Source organism: Salvia miltiorrhiza, chromosome 8, assembly GCF_028751815.1.
Source record: "Salvia miltiorrhiza cultivar Shanhuang (shh) chromosome 8, IMPLAD_Smil_shh, whole genome shotgun sequence".
NCBI classification, from domain to species: Eukaryota; Viridiplantae; Streptophyta; class Magnoliopsida; order Lamiales; family Lamiaceae; genus Salvia; species Salvia miltiorrhiza.
In genome coordinates this window covers 49,849,488-49,867,950 of record NC_080394.1, presented here as the reverse complement: position 1 = coordinate 49,867,950, position 18,463 = coordinate 49,849,488, and the positions used below count along the sequence as shown (strand labels likewise).

Sequence of the window (18,463 nt, the reverse complement as noted above, 5' to 3'; positions counted from 1 at the left end):
GTTTTCTCAATATATTGAGTTAGATATTCTTTGTAGCCCATCATGTGCTTCGAACAGCCACTATCCAGATACCATGTTCTGATTGGAGCTTTAACTTCTTCCTTCTTTTTGTGTTTCCTGTTTTTGACCTGCAAGGAAAAGTTAATTTAGGTACCCAATCAATGTTTGGGTCCTTCAATGTTAGCTCGTGTTCCCTTTGAAACCCATATCTGCTTCAGAACAGATCTTGGTGCTGATCTCTTGCGCTTTGCTGGTTGTCTGACTGAAGTGGTTGGTACTTCAGTTGGCACATGAGCAATCTTCTGGTGAGCTTTCCTTTTGAGAACCTCACTCTTGTGGAAGCTTTGTCTGATGAGTTGTTGAGGCCTTCTTTGCTCTACAGAGTATATCCTTTGAGATACTTGAGTCGTTGTGGACTGATGGAGACTTGACTGATGTTGTGGAACATGAGTCATATGATGTCCAGTTGCTCGTCGTCGTGATTGGCGTTTGGCTTGTCTGGACCTATCACAGCTCTGTCTCCATGGATGTTGTTCTTTTTGAAACTGAACTGTTTTCAGTTTTTGATTGATGTTGTTGTTCTTCCCCCTAGACTGGTGAGGAAGATTCTTCTTGAGTCCTAATGTTCCTTGCCCAATCTTTGACTGAAATCTACTTTCCAGTCTTCTTAGTAGGATGATCTGGTTGGGGGCCTCGTTTGCTCGTTTGTAGCTTTGTGGAGGAGGAACATTTGTCCTTGCCATCAGCTTGCATTTCCGAACTTCATCCATATCATGATCTCTTGATTCTTCTGAAGTGTTGTTTTCAGAATCATCGTCCACTTCGTTGATCATGATATTCTTTCCTTTATCAGTTGTAGCAACCTTTCCTCCAATGCTTTCAACGAGGCATTTCGATGGAAAGTTGCTCATCATGAGAGACTTCATCATGCAGTCCTTGACTGTTTCTTCCAGCTTGTGATTGAGCCTCTTGATTTCATGAGATGCTCTGTCACATTCTGAGTTGGAGACTCTGAGCTTCTCTTCCAGTCGACTGTTCTCCATGATCAGTTGATTAAGACAAGTTTCATCCGGAAAGTAGATGATTGTCTGATTCTTGGCTCGTTCATCATTGATCTCCTTTTCCATTTTCTGATTCTGCTTGAGGAGATCTTCAAACATTTTCCTCAACTGACAGTGATCAGTCATGAGCTGATCGAACTCGTCAGTTTCATCGGCTGAGCTTTTTCCAGATTCTGAATGATCTCCTGAAAATAACAAGGAGTTATCAGTATAAGGAGTTTTTGAGTGAGAGTTTACCTCTGGTCCATCATTCCGTTGTCGTAGCTGTTGTCGGCCACGCTTTTGGTTTCGTTGGCCATCAGGGCTTGACTCTCGTCATCTGAGCTGGTAGAATTGAAGTCGGATGATTCTAATGTATCTTCGAAAGATCCTGCTTCATCAGCAACCATCGCTTTCTTCTTCGCAAATTTGCGATCTTTCTTGGCTTTCAGCTCTTTGCGCTCAGACTGCGTCAGTTTAGGGCATTCAGTTAGAAAGTGCCCTTTCTTTTTGCATCCAAAGCATTCCACATCTTTCAAGTCGAAGGCGGCTGACTTTCTTTCTCCGCTTCGATCAGTGGAATAACTGGAGTTGCTTTATCTTTCATTTCCTTTGTAGTGCTGCTTGTGGAACCTCCTGTACTTGCGGAATTTGGACTCCATCTTGTTGAATCTTTCAGTCAACAAAGCATATTGATTGAAGAAGTCCTCGAGCTTGAGTTCCGCCGGTTCTTTTGTCTGCTTCTTGCTTTCTCTTGCTGAAGCTTTCAGTGCTGCTCCTTTTGAAGTTGATGGATCATCTTCGTCTGATCCTCCAGCCCTCTTGATTCCAAGATTTCTCTGGATGTCGAACTCATTTGCCAAGAGGTCAGAGAAGAGTTTGTTTATCGGGAGCTGACTAAATCCAGGCTTATTCTGATGAGCGACTGAATAGATCTGCCAATCTCCTCGCGGAAGTGCTCGAAGAATCTTCAAATTGATTTGTCATTGAGTGTATTTGTCCTTCAAGATGGATTGAACTTTATTCAGGATTTAATTGAATCTGAGTTCCATCTCGTCGACAGATTCATTTTTGAGCATTAGGAAGGAGTCGAATTTCTGACAAGCTATGAACAGCTTGTTCTCCTTGATTTCCTCGGATCCGATGCACATTCTTTCAAGAATGTTCCATATCTCCTTTGCAGTTTTGCACTTGATGATCTCGGTGACATGCTAGTCTGGAACCGTGCCGGAGATGATGCTTTTGGCGAGGTTGTCTAGCTCATCTTGCTTTCTTTCTTCTGTGGTGAAGTCCACCTTCTGCTTGATCTGGATCTCATCGTATGGATCCCGAGCTGGGTCAACTGGAACTCTTTTGACAATTTCGGTGATGATGATTGGTCCGTTGGTGATGACTTCCCACATTCAACAACGTTGGGCGGTGAGGAAGTTTTCAAGCCGAAACTTCCATATGTCGTATTTTTCAATACTAAACATAGGTAGAGAGGATAATCTGTTGTGGTTAGTCTCCATAAAAAAGAGAGAACAGGTAACAACAGATAGGGCAAATAGCAAGCACTTTTAGAAAGAGGAAAGTTTTTTGAGACCTTTAATAAAAAGGATCTAGTTCAATTAGAACCTAATCAGAAATAAAATTGTTCTTGCGAACAACCTGCTCTGATACCAATTGTTAGGTCCGAAGGGTCTCGAATAGGTGTATGGGGGGGAATACACATTTAGGCTATTTTTATAAAATCAGAGGGATCTCAAGACAGAGATTAAAACAAAACTTTACACACAAACTCTGACACCTGTTTACTGAAAAGAGTTTTGACCAAAACATGGTTGACGACTGATACTGAAAGACTCTTCAGTAATGAGTTATCAGTTAAGTCACGAGAACTTAACTGATGCACGTAAGGCTTTAGTCGAGTTTGTTAAAACAGAGATGTTATAAATCTTCCTGACTATCAGAGGATAGATCAGTCAGACTAATAACATACGCAGCGGAAATCTTTTGTTTCATAATAGCTTTTGTTGAGCACGTTGTTAGTATTTAGTTTCTCTTTGCACTTAATCAGTTTTCAGTTTATCAAATGTAAGAACACAAGTAGGAAAGTAAAACTGAAAGCTGTAAATAACACAGAGATTTTTACGTGGTTCGGAAAACACTTCCTACATCCACGGTCGGTTGATCAGACCAACAACTTCACTCTACAAGTGCTTACGGGTGCACTGCAAACCTATCCGTGTACTTTGCCGGGTGCACACAATCGAATCAACTGAAGATCCAATCTTCAGTACCAACGACTTCACTCGTGTTGGATTTCTCACTCCTATCACGAACTGGCACTAGGATCTCACGGAGTCAGAGTACCTTCCTGAACTCATTTTCAACTCAAACACTCAATTCTATCGGTCGAAGGGAGGTTTGAAATCTTGCCAACTAAACTTCAAAGAACAAGTTCTTTGGAGTTAGTTTTGACCTAGGCTCTGGGTAAACAGAGGTTTGCCTAAGGTCTAAGAGAATGTATGTAATCAGCAGTGACTGATTTTTGGCTTTGGTATTCTCTTCTTCGATTCAAGCTTTGGAGAGGTTAAGAAGCTTTGGCTGAGAAACAATTTTGACAGAGTTTCAGCTTATGTTGTTGAATCAGTGAAGATTGAAGTGATCCTCGAGCGCTATTTATTGGAGAAGTCTTGAATAGATCCATTGGCGGAGAAGGCCTTCAGGAATTCTTCCGTTGGAGAGCAATTTGAATTTGGACTGAGCCTTCAATCTTTGAGGTTCCTTGTTTGGTGAGAACGGCTATGTTGAGGAGCAGGAGATGCGACGTCTCTGATAAAGTAGCCACCAAATAGGAATGACCTCTGCAGATAAATGATGATCCTGAGATCTCTGCATTTAATGCGGCTATACTTTTGGAGTACGTGGCTTCCTTTGAACGTTGGAGGTTCAATCCGAGGAAGAATGTTTAATTGATACTTGACTTTAGTATCAGTCCGCTAATTCCACGTGGCACGCATTAAGTAATCAGTTCAAGACTGATTCTTCAATTGATACTTCAGTTGGCAACTTCAGTCTTCAGTCCTTCGTCCTTCAGTCTTCAGCCTTCAGAACCGCAACTAAACTAGAAAAGAACTCTAACACTTTACTTCGAACAGTTCTAGTCTATTACAATCAAAACCTATGGATTTTGGTATCATCAAAACAAGGATTAAGGTATTCCATTAAGTTCCCAACATATTTCAATCCTGATCTCTTATTTCAATTTTACAAATATCTTTCAATTTTTTTTTGTACAATATTGTAGATTTATGAAATAGTCGAATAATGTGATCAACGTGATATTATTCTCACAATTATAATTATTTCTTTTAATTTTCTAATCACAAATATATTTTATTTTGTATAGGAGTACTATATAATAATTTTATGAAATAATCGAACAATGTAGTCAACGTGTGATGTTATTATTTCAAGTATAGTAATTCCTATTGATTTTCTAATTTCTTTTTATTTAAGCTTCATCAAAATATATGTTATTCCTTTTATTATAGTTACAATGTGGTCAACATGTGGCATCATTATCATAGTTACAATGATTCTTTTATTTTACTGGTATCTTCTATTTGTTTGCTATGGTATGATTTTATGAAATAATCAAATAATGTAGTCATTATGTGACATTATTCTAAGAATTATAATGAATCCTTACAATTTTTCTAATTTGTTCAAATTTTAGTTTTACTAATGTCTTATACTCACTACATCTTGCTAAAAGTGACACCATTTATATTTTGATCTGTCCTGCTAAAATTTTTCTATGTTGGGCAACGTTAACATTATTTAACAATTACAATCATTCCTTAAAAGTTTTAATTAATTTTACTAATATCTTATAACTTTTTTTGTACTATCTAAGAGCATCCGCAATGGGGTTCCTTGATAGCCTACTTGATAGCCTACTTGATAGTGGTTGTGTTATTGAGTAGGTAGTGCTGCATTGGGGTTCCTTGATAGCCTACTTGATAACATTAGTTTTGATTTTTATGTTTTTCATTTAAATTTAATTGCGCAAATTTAAAAACACAATTTATTTCAAATTTAAATTACAATAATTATAAAATCCTAAAATATTACATAAAACTTAAATAAAATAAAAACAATTCCTAAAAATTAACTACTCTGGCCCTAGAGGTCCGAAACGTGCCCAAAGGTGCTCCATCAAATCATATCGGAGCTGAGCATGTAGTTGTCTATCTCGGAGAAGGCTATCCCTTCGCACATATTCCTCGAAGGACACCGGTGTTTGTCCAGCACTCTCCGTCGAACCACTGCTAGACGCCCCGTCATCATCTCTCCAGTTGGCAGCCGCTTCACCTTCGTGCTCCACAATCATGTTGTGGAGAATGATGCAACACAACATGATGTCCTTCAGGTGCTCTACGTACCAATTGCGCGCCGGACTTCGAACGATTCCCCACCGAGCTTGAAGGACTCCGAAGGCGCATTCCACATCCTTCCGTGCCGATTCTTGCATCTTCTTGAACCTTGCCTCCTTCGGATTGGTTGCCATTGATGGACTCTTCACGAAGCAACGCCACTCCGGATATATGCCGTCACACAAATAGTAGCCCATCCGGTATTCGCGCTGGTTGGCATGAAAGACCACCGGCGCCGCAGTTCCTCCTAACACGTCAGAGAAGAGAGGAGACTGATTCAACACATTAATGTCGTTGTTTGAACCAGCAACGCCGAAGAAGGCGTGCCAAATCCACAAATCGAAAGAGGCAACGGCCTCTAATATCAAGGTGGGCTCTCCCTGATCCCCGCGTGTGTATGCGCCGTGCCACGCCTTTGGGCAGTTCTTCCACGCCCAATGCATGCAGTCTAAGCTCCCGAGCATCCCGGGAAAACCATGTCTCGCCTCGTGCATATGAAGTAGGCGTTGCACGTCAGTTGCCGTTGGACGACGCAGGTAATGGGCTCCAAAAGCTCGTATGACCGCCTTGCAGAACTTCTTTAGGCATACACGACCGATTGAGTCCGCCACTTTGAGATACTCATCGAACACATCCGCACTAACCCCGGTGGCTAATTGGCGGATAGCCGACGTGCATTTCTGCAAAGGAGATAGAGAATCTCGACCGAGTGCATCAGTGCTCATATGGAAGAAAATATCTTCACCTTGAACAGCCTCGACGATGCGCAAGAACAGCTCCTTCTGCATGCGAAATCGACGCCGGAAAAAAGTAGGTCCGTACGTTGGATTGTCGATGAAGTAGTCTTGCATAAGACGTACATGGGCCTCTTCACGATCACGGTGGACGTATGATCGGGGACGTTTGGCACGCGCCGGCTCTGGCGCCGGTTGGGGGCAGTATGATTGAAGCAGTTGTTTCTACAACTCAACCAACTCCATGAACTTTTCAGCGACTTCGTCGGAATCGGGCGAAGAATCATGTTCAGGTGACGACATTTTGGGAAGAACGAATATGACATTTTGCAAGAAAAATTGTAGGAGGAAGAAGGAGTGAGTTGTGATGAATGAAAGTGAGTTGTGATGAATGAATGAGGGAGAAGTATTATTTATAGAGAGAAAAGAAGAAGAAGAAAAAAGGAAAATGGGCTCAACGGTAAAAGAGCCGTTTGAAAAAAAAAATCGAAAAAAGGACGAAAAAGCCGTTGGAAAATATTTTTTTTTTTTCGCTCGAGTGCTACCCGAGCACTCGAGCATTCCTCGAGTCGCCCCCCGCCGCAACGCACCTACTCGACCGCAACGCCTTCCTCGAGTAGCCACTCGAGGATAGCGTTGCGGGTGCTCTAATAATTTTGTGAAATAATCGACAATGTTGTCTATGTGTGGCACTATTATCACAATTATATTAAATTCTTTTGATTTTTTTATTTTTTAATTTCAATTTTTTACTAATAAGTTATTATAGTTTTTATTATCCAATAATAATATAGTATAATTTCATTTTTTATGAGTGATTTATGATTTTTAGCAAATGATATTATTTAGTACTATTACTTTTTATCATCATCGATCAAGGTTATATTAGATCTACTTAGATCAAAATCCGTGTAAATTAATTGTAACTAATCATTTTGAACACATGCCAAATTCTATCTATTTAATTCATAAAAAACACTACTTTCACTATTTATAAGTAAATATATAATTTTTACCTTACTACACATATAGTAAAAAAAAATTAATAAAAAGTTGATTGGTTATTTAATTTTCCCATTTTGTACTCATATTGGTTAATCGATGAAAATACAAATATTATGGACGATATAATGCTGAATGTTTAATGCACCATTTCTATCTTATCTCCAAAAAAAATATATGCACGATTAGATCTGCTGCAATTTTGATGAATATCATGTCATGATAGCTATTTTAAAAGAATCAAATAATTGTTTTGCTTTCTAATATATTTGAGTAGAAAAAGGAAAACACAACAAATAAGCATATCTAATTACACAACCGCCAAATTAGTCTAGGGTTAAATTAGCCAAGCTCTTAAATATTAATTATCGAACTAAATATAAAAAAATTAACTTTAAATTTTAAGGGTATTATATATATACATAATATGTATACATAGATTAATTGAAAAAAAAAATTGGTGTAGTCAACTCTAAGAATAAATAAACTGTAGTAGTAATTGTAAAGTAAATAAAACAAAGCTGATGCCTTTACTGGTATTGAATTGAAAGTTTTCCTTAAATTCGAGATATGATGACAGTTAACTCTAAAACTGCTTAAACAAAACTTACATCAACAAAATATATAAAAGGTGGCCACATTTTAAACACCCTGCCCAAGTCTAAAGAAGTTTATAAAATCTTGAGGTTATATATATCAAAAACAAGAAAGTTAAGACAATTTAGGTTGAATGTATGAGTTAAGATTTATCACTCAATGAGGTTATACATTTACAAGAATGCAGTGGCATGAGAAGAAATAGCCCAGTTTGTGGATTAGATGAGAGCTTTGATGCACAAAGTAATAAATTTAAACTAAGGATCACCAGGCTTGACATCCCATCTTGACCTGCGTTTCTTCCTCCATGGGGGCACATTTAGAGTGGCTATGGCCGCAGGAGCAGGTGCCAGATTAATAAACTCATCTGCATCATCCTCATCGCTCTCGATCCAACCATAGCAAGGAAAACGTGTCCGTGTATTGGCCGGCAGCAACAGCAGATGAGTGCTATCTCGTGGTGGTGAAGAAGCTGGCAGCGGTGTATCCTCTGCAACTGCTTCTGAGGGGTGCTCTATGAGAGCATCCGAAGCTCGACTGCAGCTAAGGTCTTCATCGCCTTGTGGCTTGTCCAACAGTTCCCGATTTTCAACAGGCTGAGAATAATGTGGTGAATTTGGTTGATTAGGATGCAAGCTAGTGAAGACTTCGTTACAGAAAATGAACTATGATAGCAACAGACAAACAAAATCTAACATGTGCAAGCAATTAATTCTCTTGCTGCAGAGCTTTTGGATATTCAATTTGATTTCTGAAATCATGGTAAGAGAAAAGGCACAAGAAGTCAGTTAAATTAACTCCTTTTTACTAACATGCTGCCATGTGAGTTAAAAACCAAACAAATAGTTTTGAATAATTCTTCAATCCCAAAGAAGGCAAACAACTACCACATCTCACAAACCGCATCACTAATCTATCTAATCACTTGAAGCAACAATGAGAATTGCTAACAAACAATTACTCCAATGTTAGTAAAAAGATCCAAATATTGCAGTTTTGACTTACACTAAGTGAAAATAGACCTATTGCATTAGGGTACATTGTGAAGTAAGAGGCAAAACAAAAATTGAACAAATGAATCTTCACGGAACTCTAACATAAACTGGTAAAACTTCAACTGAGTAGATGCGATTTTACAAACGCAATTACTGCATGACTGATTTCTCTCGAAATTTTTATTGTGAGTGTATGTAAACACAAAATATATACCCCTTCTAATCAGAACTTATTGACCTAAATGGAAGAGGATTCAAGGTAGAATTTGTTTCATTCTTCTATTTATAGCCAAACTGTGAGCAGATCATGGTTTGAAAAAATGCTTGTCAGGTATTGCAGGACAAAAGCAATATAAAATAGAGCAACAACAAAATAGAATAAATTACTTTAAGCTGTCATAGAAAAACATGGTAAAAAGAGTGTGCTCTGGGTTTGGTCATACCTCCAGTAGTAATCCATTTTGCGACGTGACTTGCTCTTCATCATCCTTTTCTTCAAGAAGGGAGTCAAGAAGTACCTTATATGAGCATTCCTCAATGAATGGCCATCCTTCATCTCCACCGTATACCTATATAAGAAAAATATCAAGCAATTAAATGAAGGGTTATTCTTCAACGTGCCAGACCTTTCTGCTGTATGCACTCGTTCTGCTCAACTCTGCACACATGCACATTTCTTCATATATTGTACACATGTGTATTTGATTGTCACGCACGCATAAAAGGCAGTTAGAAGTTAAGTTGATAAATACAATGACCTAATGGATTATGGAAGAAGAAATAAAACGATAGGAAGGGAAATTTTCTACACATGATTTGTCTCTTAGATCTTCTACAAACTTCAGTTTCTCAACTATAACCTATAATCTATACCGACTCAAAATAAGACAGTCAAAACAGGGTGCTCTGCTATCACTTACAGCCTCAACTTACACAGCTCAGACATGGATTTTGGTCATGACCATCTCAGCAAGTCTAATATGTCTGAAATTCATTTGTTTCTGAAATAAGATCAATAGTCAAGCTCTAGCTAGAAAAAGACCTCTCAACCCCTTATGGTATATGAATGTAGTGGTCAACAATAAGGAAATAATTTTACACTCATCAATCTTCCACACGTTATGGCAATGGGATTACGTTTTACTACAAGATTCCAATGCATTGCCTACTCTCGCAAATATGAAAAAGAATATGGATGGTTTGCTTGGGGGGGGGGGGTAATAAATATAAGCAACAGTTTGAAGCTTGCCAAATTTGACGGCTCAGTAGATCACTGTGCTTGATATTTGCACATATAAGTTGGGATTAGCTATGTTTATGTTCAGTAGCTCTGCAACAAAAGTCTACTAGATCAACTCATGTGCCTTTTCATTACCAACTTGAGCTTAAAAACTACATCTAATGTAGCACAATCAAAGTGTGCTGTTAGATCATTTGATGTTTACATTGCCTCTGCACAAGACTTAGTTGTAACTAAGCAAGAGAAAAATGAATTGGCTAAGAAAAATAAACACTTCATGCTTGAAAAAATGGGCAAAAGAAATAAAATTAACAATATGCCATTTTCTAAAGTTTCAAATGGCACCACCTAGAAAAGCACAAATATTATATTTTTTGCAACTTATTTGGATAGATTCAACAAATTATGAGCTAATATGTGAGCTAACTTCCAACAACATGACCTCTACAAGGAAAACAGAACTAACACACTACGCTTATCATCCAACGTAAAATACTAAACTTAAAAATAAAAGGAAAAAACAGAAAGAAAGGATTTACACGCGCAAACACTCAAAATTATCACATGGCATTCCTCCTTTTCTTCCTCGCAATATATACCCCACCATAACTGACGAAGAAATGGGAAAACTACAAACGAAACATTCCAATGTAACTCCAAGTTTACCTTGAGCAGTTGGTTAACGCGTTTCTTCACCTTTGCTTCCGGGAATCCAAGCGGCAGCATGGCGTCCACCGCCGCGTCCATACGCGACAACCGCGGCTGAAAAAAGATCGAAACCCTAAATCATTAATACACGAAAACAACCCCAAAATGTGGAAATCACAAGAGCAGAGCAAAGAGAATCGAGAAAGATGCATACACGCAGGATCCTGGGTCTCCCCCTAGGCCTCCCCATCTTGACTGTGATGGACTACACGCACAGCAACTCAGCGAATCGATGAGGAAAATGGGGTGCGAAAAAAGTTTGATTCTTTACTAAAAATGGCTAGAAGCAGAGGGAGAAAATTTGCAGTGGCGACTGCCGATGAATAGATGTTTGACGGAAATGATAGGATATTATAACATGCATGCTTTAATTGTGAATATGCAGACATAAATAAATGGTATCTATTTTAGGTATTTTTTTTTTTAAATTTCAAGTTAACCATTTTTATTTATTTTTTGAGAACAATTTTTTTTAGTACATATGTGTTTGGAGTGGTGCTTCAAAGTGAAGATTTACACGAGACACAAAATTTTGATTCATCCAACTCTTTTTTAAGCCAGAAAGAATAGTTTCGTTTCTCTATGTAGTGTCTAGAGGTTGTGTCATTAAATATTTCATTTATAGGTATATGCATTTTTCCTTTTCATATTTTGGATCGAATTTTTTATATTTTTTATCTTTTCGTTATAATTTTTTTTCCTACTACTTTTGCGTTCGAATTGAGTTTTTGCATTTTTTTTTTATTTGAGACACAAATTTAAAAGAAAATTAAACGCACCAACTTTACTCAGTCCTTTGTCCTCTTCAAGTCCCTGCCACTGTCCTAGTTCGTTTGTACAATCTGCCAACGATTTGTTTTTTCTGTCACACAAAATTTCGAGATATTTTGATGTTTATAGCAAATGACTGAAACAATATTTGGCTTCATTAAATATCTATTTATGTAGTTTAGTAGTTATAAGTATGCAATACACAGTAGTATTTATATATACCATATATGCATTTTAAATATAGACTTTACAAAATATGAATTTATAAAATACTTACATTTTAAAAAGAATTTTACATTTAAATATTAACTTATATATATACATTTGTGTGCGTGCGTAAAAATGCAAATGTAGAGTATGTTAGGAATATTATATTTATGTTTGAACATTTGAACTATACTATTTGGTCATGCATATATAATCATGAACAATTTAAATATGTAGAGTTAGATTGCATGGAAAAATTACAAAATTTGTGAAATTTAGAATTGTTGAACAAATCAATAATTTTGATGAACAAATATTTTGATTTGGGGTTCGAATCCTAGAGTGACTAGATTTTCAACATATTAAATAAAATACGTCTGTTCATCAAAATTATTGATCTGTTCAACGTTTGTAAATTCGCAAGAGATATATAGAAATAAATAAATTCAGAATAAATGTAGATGATAAGATCAATCAATATAAATGACTAAGATTTTTTTTAAGTTCCTAAATATTTGTATTTCTCTATGGATCTTTATCCTAAACGCAAATATGTAATTTTATGCAGTATAAGTGTAAGACAACCACATACAAAATATGCTATATGTCTATATATAAGTTAGGATCCGATTAGAGCTAAATTTTATGATTTTATTCATCTTTATTTATTTATTAAGACTTTAAGGTTCATTTAGAGCATAGAATAGTAGGGTCCCAAATAAGATTAGAGTGACACTCAGAGGATCCAATTTGAACTAGTTTCTTAGAATTGAATGTAAATTTTATAACCAAAAAATATATTAGGGTTTATCTTTAGCATGCAGGGGAGTTGATCACTAAATTATTAGCAACAAATTACCACAACTAACACGGTGCAATTGTAGCACAAATAACAAGTAACCGAGTATCGTATCCACAGGGACTATTATAACGAATCACTCTAAGTAATCCTAATTAAACTCTAGTAATATTCAGGCAAACGAAAGAAGGAAAGTTTAATTAACTTAAACTAAAACACTAATAACAATAATTAAAATCGCGTAGGAAAAATCAAGTATTAAAAGACAACTGATCCTAGGGTAGTAAATTCATCAATTAAATCTACGCAATAAATCTATTAATCCTATGTACCAATTTAATCCAGTTATGATGAGAGATCACTTAATTAATCAATTACTCTCGCTAGAGCAGCAACGATCGTAGATTAGTAAATTCTCTATCTCCGTTAGGTCTCAAGAAAATCTACTAACTCCCAATAGTTCCTAAGAATAGCTCCCTATGATCCACCTATCTCCGCTAGGTCTCAAGGTTAAAATCATATCATACATTCCTGAATCCGCTAAACAGTTATCTCCGCTAGGTCTCAAACCGAATAGCTAAACATGCAAACTATTGATCAGATAATTCACAAGAAATTAAGCACCAGGAATTATGAATCATAAACTGGAAGGCACAAAGGTATTAACAAATAAAACACATAAATTCAATCAACTATTTACAAACCCTACAATCAGCTAAAGGAAACTAGCTAGACATAGTAAAATAAAACATAAACATAATTAAAGAGAATGCAATTGTAAAAACTGAATTATATAAAAACCGAATAAAAACGATTGTAGCGACTTGAATCTTCAATCTTGATCCAAGCCTTGAAAACTAGAAAGCTAAAATATTCTAAAGCTAAAACTATAAAACTGAAAATATAAGTCTGGGTGTCGGGGCTCTCTCGAATAGGTCAAAAGAGGACCTATTTATAAGCTTCAGCTTTCCTTCGGATCACCATGGAAGTTGCCATGCAAAGTAGAATTCTAGTGGTAATAGAATCGTGTGAATTAAGGCAACTCTCCAGCTGGATGCGCGCTTCTGGAAAACACTCCTACTCTCGCCAACTTCGCAGCTCTCACCAAAGGAATGGATGATTTCCCTGACCTCGCCAGAGAAATGGTTTGCCAGCGGAATGATGATCTCTCTGGCATTCGCCAGAGGAACGGGTGATATCTCAGGTACTTCGTCAGCGGAATGGGTCGCCAGCGGAATGTCTTCCGCTCTGGCCTTCCTCCGCTCTGGCAGCGGGGAAGTGAATCCTCTGGCAGCGAGGACTCCTCTGGTGATGACTTCGCTGGCATGACTTCTCTGCTCTGGCGAAGTGATTTCTCTGGCGTGACTTCTCTGCTCTGGAGATGTCGGCTCCTCTGGTATTCGCGGATTTCTCTGGACTAGCTTTTGATTCCTCTGGCTTTCGATTCCTCTGGCGCGTCGATTCCTCTGACGCCAGAGGAATGGTGATTTCTCTTCTCTGAAGACCAGAACACCTAGAAAACGCCAAATTCATCCAAAGTTCTCCAAAATTGCATCCTTTCATCTTGAAAGCCTAAATCTCCTGCAAAGCATATAATACACCATAAAACGCACCAAATTCCAGAAGATTAACTTAAAACACGCACAAACAAACCCATAAAAATAGTGTAAATTAAGCATAAATCAGGAGTTCATGTGGTAAAACTGATAACATTTCAATGAATAGTTTTCTTCCAAGAGAAATGATAACAACTAGAAAATTGGACGAATTAACATGTGTGAGTAAAGAAAAGAAGAAAAAACACACTACACTCACTCACGACTAAACACCTCATTTACAACGGGGCAAAAAGCCTATCTTTATTATTGTTGTTGTTGTTATTATCGCCCTATCTTACTCACGGGTGTTTGGAGGGTGGGCACTGATAGCATTTGGCGAAAAGACCAAATGTGTCGACTTGCCTAATAAAATTGGTCATGCTCGCCCACCCTCTGAACCCGAACCCGACGACCAACACCCACAACACCACAAACATGTTGACGACATACATCCCCGTCCAGCTCGGCACGAACAGGGGAGGCTTCTCCGCAGCATTCTGCAACACAAAAATTTATCTAAATTTTTTTTCCATTCCATCATCAAAATTATCAGTCAGTTGAAACGACGATCGCACCTGACGAGCAGAGGCGTTCCGGTAGGTGAGCATGTGGGCGAGCGCGGGGATGATGTAGACCGTGAAGCTAACGAGAAGCGCCCCGACAGCAGAGTTTATGGGCCCGAAAAAGGGGAAGACGATGGCGATGAACCATATGGGGATGACGACGGGCAGCCTGGCCAGGGCCCGCAGGCACATGCTCTTGGTGTCGTGCACGCCCACGACCTTCTCCCACACGAAGTAGAGAGGCACGCAGGTGAACCCGAAGGTGATGAACTGGTGGATGAGCATGTTAGGTCCAGAGGGTCTCGAATAGGTGTATGGGGGAGAGACTACACCTATAGGGTATTTTTCCTCAAAAACAGAGGAATCTCAAGATAGAGATCAAAACGAAACTTTACACGCAAACTTAGACGCCTGTTAACTGAAATGAGTTTTGACCAAACAGGGTTGATGACTGATACTGAACTGGAACTTAACTGATGCACGTTAAGGCTTCAGTAGAGTTTGCTAAAACAGAGATGTTACAAGTCTTCTTGACTATCAGAGGATAGATCAGTCAGACTGATAACATACGCAGCGAAAATAACTTTGTTTCGTAATAGCCTTTGTTGAGCACGTTGTTAGTCTTAGGTTTCTCTTTGCATTTAGTCAGTGTTCAGTTTATCAATGGAAAGAGCACAAGTAAGAATGTAAAACTGAAAGCTGTAAATAACACAGAGATTTTTACGTGGTTCGGAAAAACACTTCCTACATCCACGGTCGGTTGATCAGACCAACAACTTTACTCCGCAAGTGCTTAACTGGTGCATTGCAAACCTATCCGTGTGCTTAGCCGGGTGCACACAAACGAATCAACTGAAGATCCAATCTTCAGTACCAACACTTCACTCGCGTTGGATTTTCCACTCCTAGCACGAACCTGCACTAGGATCTCACGCAGTCAGAGTACCTTCCTGAACTCCTTTTCAACTCAAACACTCGATTCAGTAACTCGAAGGGAGGTTTGAAATCTTTGCCAACTGAACTTCAAAGACCAAGTTCTTTGGAGTTAGTTTTGACCTAGGCTTTGGATAAACAGAGGTTTACCTAAGGTATAAGAGAATGTATGTAATCAGCAGTGACTGAGTTTTGGCTTTGGGATCTATTCTTCGATTCAAGCTTTGGAGAGATTAAGCTTTGGCTGAGAAATAATTTTGGCAGAGTTTCAGCTTATGTCGTTGAATCGGTGAAGATTGAAGTGATCCTCGAGTGCTATTTATAGGAGAGGTCTTGAATAGATTTGTTGGCGAAGAACGTCTTCAAGATTTCTTCCGTTGGAGAGCTTTTCGAATTTGGGCTGAGGCTTCAATCTTCGAGGTTCCTTGTTTGGTGAGAACGACTATGTTGAAGAGTAGGAGATTTGACATCTCTGATAAAGTAGCCACCAAATAGAAATGACCTCTACAGAGAAGGATGATCCTGAGATCTCTGCATTTAATGCGGCTGTACTTTTTGGAGTACGTGGCTTCCTTTGGACATTGGAGGTTCAATCCGAGGAAGAATGTTTAACTGATACTTGACTTTAGTATTAGTTCGCTGAATCCATGTGGCACGCATTAAGTAATCAATTCCGAACTGATACTTCAGTTGGTAACTCCAGTCTTCAATCCTTCGTTCTTCAGTCTTCAGTCTTCAGAACAACAAACTAAACTAGAAAAGAATTCTAACACTTCAGTTCGAACAGTTCTAGTCTGTTACAATTAAGCTCTATGGATTTTGGTATCATCAAAACAAGGATTAGGATATTTTAATAATTTCCCAACAATTTCCCCCTTTTTGATGATGCCAAAACCACACAACAGTTCTAGACAAACAAAAAGACTGAACTCAGAGCACAAGTTCTAAAACAGGGTGAATACTATTCCCCCTTAACAATAGAACCTAAAAACTTGTACTAAGAGCAAGAACACAACAGTTCAAACACAGAACGAGGAGAAAACTGAAAAACATTAATCAGAGCCTGGACAAGGAGAGAAAACTGAAAAACATTAATCAGAGCCTGGACAAGGAGTCATTGTCTTCAGGTTGAGGTCAAAAGAAGTTCTTTTCATTAAAAGGTAAAACTGATAAGACATCAGTTTGAATTACAAAGCAAGTAAAAAGAAACTTCTTAAGAAAGCAGAAGCAGAAAACTAAGGTTTCTGTCCATACAAGCTGAAGACTGCATAGATGATATTGTCGAGAGCCTTTGATTGGACATGAGTAGGTACCTTCCAAATTTTGCAGATGCTTTCGACTTCTCTTCTGATGGAATCTCTGTTCACGCCGTTTCTGGTTCTTGGAGGGCAGACAGTTTTCTTCAGAGTATTTGAAGTCGAAACCCTAGCGTTTCTCTGAGCAGCTTGCATTTTCTCAACCATTGCTCTTTCAGGCCAGTTGACAAGGAAGTATTTACAAGCTTCAATTTGGAATTCTCTGCTCCTGTCGAGATTTACGAAGACAACCCATTTGGTGTAGCTTTCTTTCAGCTTTTCCCACCATTCATTCATGTCGGAAGGCATCCAACGATCTTTTCGTTCACATCTGTCCAGGTGGGATGCCAAGAGGCCTTCGCTGATATATTGAGCTATTCTTTGTTGATCTTGAAGCCTCTGTTGAAAGGGTTGTTTGGTTTCTTCGCCCATGGAGAGAGCTCTCTTGGCCTTTGGTTCTGAAGATGAGCTTTCTTCTCTTGGTCTCTTCCTGCTGTAGTCTCTTGAGATGAAAGGAGCTTGCACCGAGGTGTTGGTAGCGCCGGAGAAGATGGCTTGTGCTCTGGCAAAGTCTTGTGCCAGTTCTTTGGGTAAGAAAGGTTCCAAATACTCTTCCCCCTTTTTGGTATCATCATGAGGGAGAAAGCTAACCTTCTTCTGAAGATCCTTGATGTCACTCAGCATTGATTGCATGAGAGAAGAGTTGGATGACTCTCGAACAGAGTTCAGCTCACTTTCAACTTTAGTTAAGCGAACGAGGATCGGTCGAAGTTCTTGCGCGATCATCAGTTGAGCATCTATAGAAGTCACGAATTCTGTCATGAACTCGATGCGCATGTTTCTGAGCTTATCTTGAATCTCAAGAAGTTGCTGCTTGGATTTGATTTCAGCTTCCAAGACGAATTGATGAAGCTCCTTGAGCTCTGTCTTAATCTTTGGGAAGTCGTCTAGAAGTAGGTCTATTTGGAAGGTGAGATGACTGATTTTGGCTCGATTAATTCTTCTCTGGAGATCAATGAGGCGAGCATCGTGATGAATCATGTCATCTTTGGCTTGAGCTTCTACAGCTCTGAGTGTCTCTGTCGTTCCCTTTCGTGCTTGAGTGTCTCGATTGCAAATTCCTGATCGGAGATGACATCGAGCAGGGCATCAATCGTATTTTCAGTTCCTTCCGAAATCTTGAACTGAGTCCTGACTGGTTCTCTCTTTTTCCACTCAGTTAGAAAACCATCATTGTCAACATCCGAGTCATATCGGATGACACCGGGTCACCGAGAGATTTCAATGACTTCTTCTGGTAGCTCAGGCGGAGCATTGATGATGTGTTCTGGTTGCTCAAGGGGAGCAGGAGGTGCCTGTGCTGGTCCTTGGGAGGTAGAAGCCTCATTGGTGGCTGAGGGAGCATTAGCTGTGGCGACAGCATCAGTGGGTGGAGCAGAACGGAGAACTTCCTCTTTAGTGGGCGAGGGAGCAGGCACACGCCTTTGACTGATGGTGATGCCCTCTGATGGAGTAGGCTCATCAGTGGTGAGGATGGGTGGTGAAGATGGTCGAGGA

The 18,463-nt window shown here is 38.8% G+C and overlaps 2 protein-coding genes across 2 annotated transcripts; both read right to left on the bottom strand.

Annotated features, from left to right (window-relative positions):
* Nucleotides 1-7,894: 7,894 nt before the first annotated feature.
* On the bottom strand, nucleotides 7,895-11,157 carry LOC130998858 (probable inactive histone-lysine N-methyltransferase SUVR1). The gene is made up of 4 exons (XM_057924283.1): nucleotides 10,895-11,157; nucleotides 10,699-10,794; nucleotides 9,236-9,361; nucleotides 7,895-8,393 (listed from the first exon to the last, which is right to left on the bottom strand). Exons 1-4 carry the CDS (start codon nucleotides 10,928-10,930, stop codon nucleotides 8,055-8,057), a joined length of 597 nt encoding a protein of 198 aa, XP_057780266.1. The 5' UTR covers nucleotides 10,931-11,157; the 3' UTR covers nucleotides 7,895-8,054.
* Nucleotides 11,158-14,414: 3,257 nt separating this feature from the next.
* Nucleotides 14,415-14,963, bottom strand: LOC130998611 (auxin transporter protein 1-like). The gene is made up of 2 exons (XM_057924025.1): nucleotides 14,691-14,963; nucleotides 14,415-14,612 (listed from the first exon to the last, which is right to left on the bottom strand). Exons 1-2 carry the CDS (start codon nucleotides 14,961-14,963, stop codon nucleotides 14,415-14,417), a joined length of 471 nt encoding a protein of 156 aa, XP_057780008.1.
* Nucleotides 14,964-18,463: the final 3,500 nt, after the last annotated feature.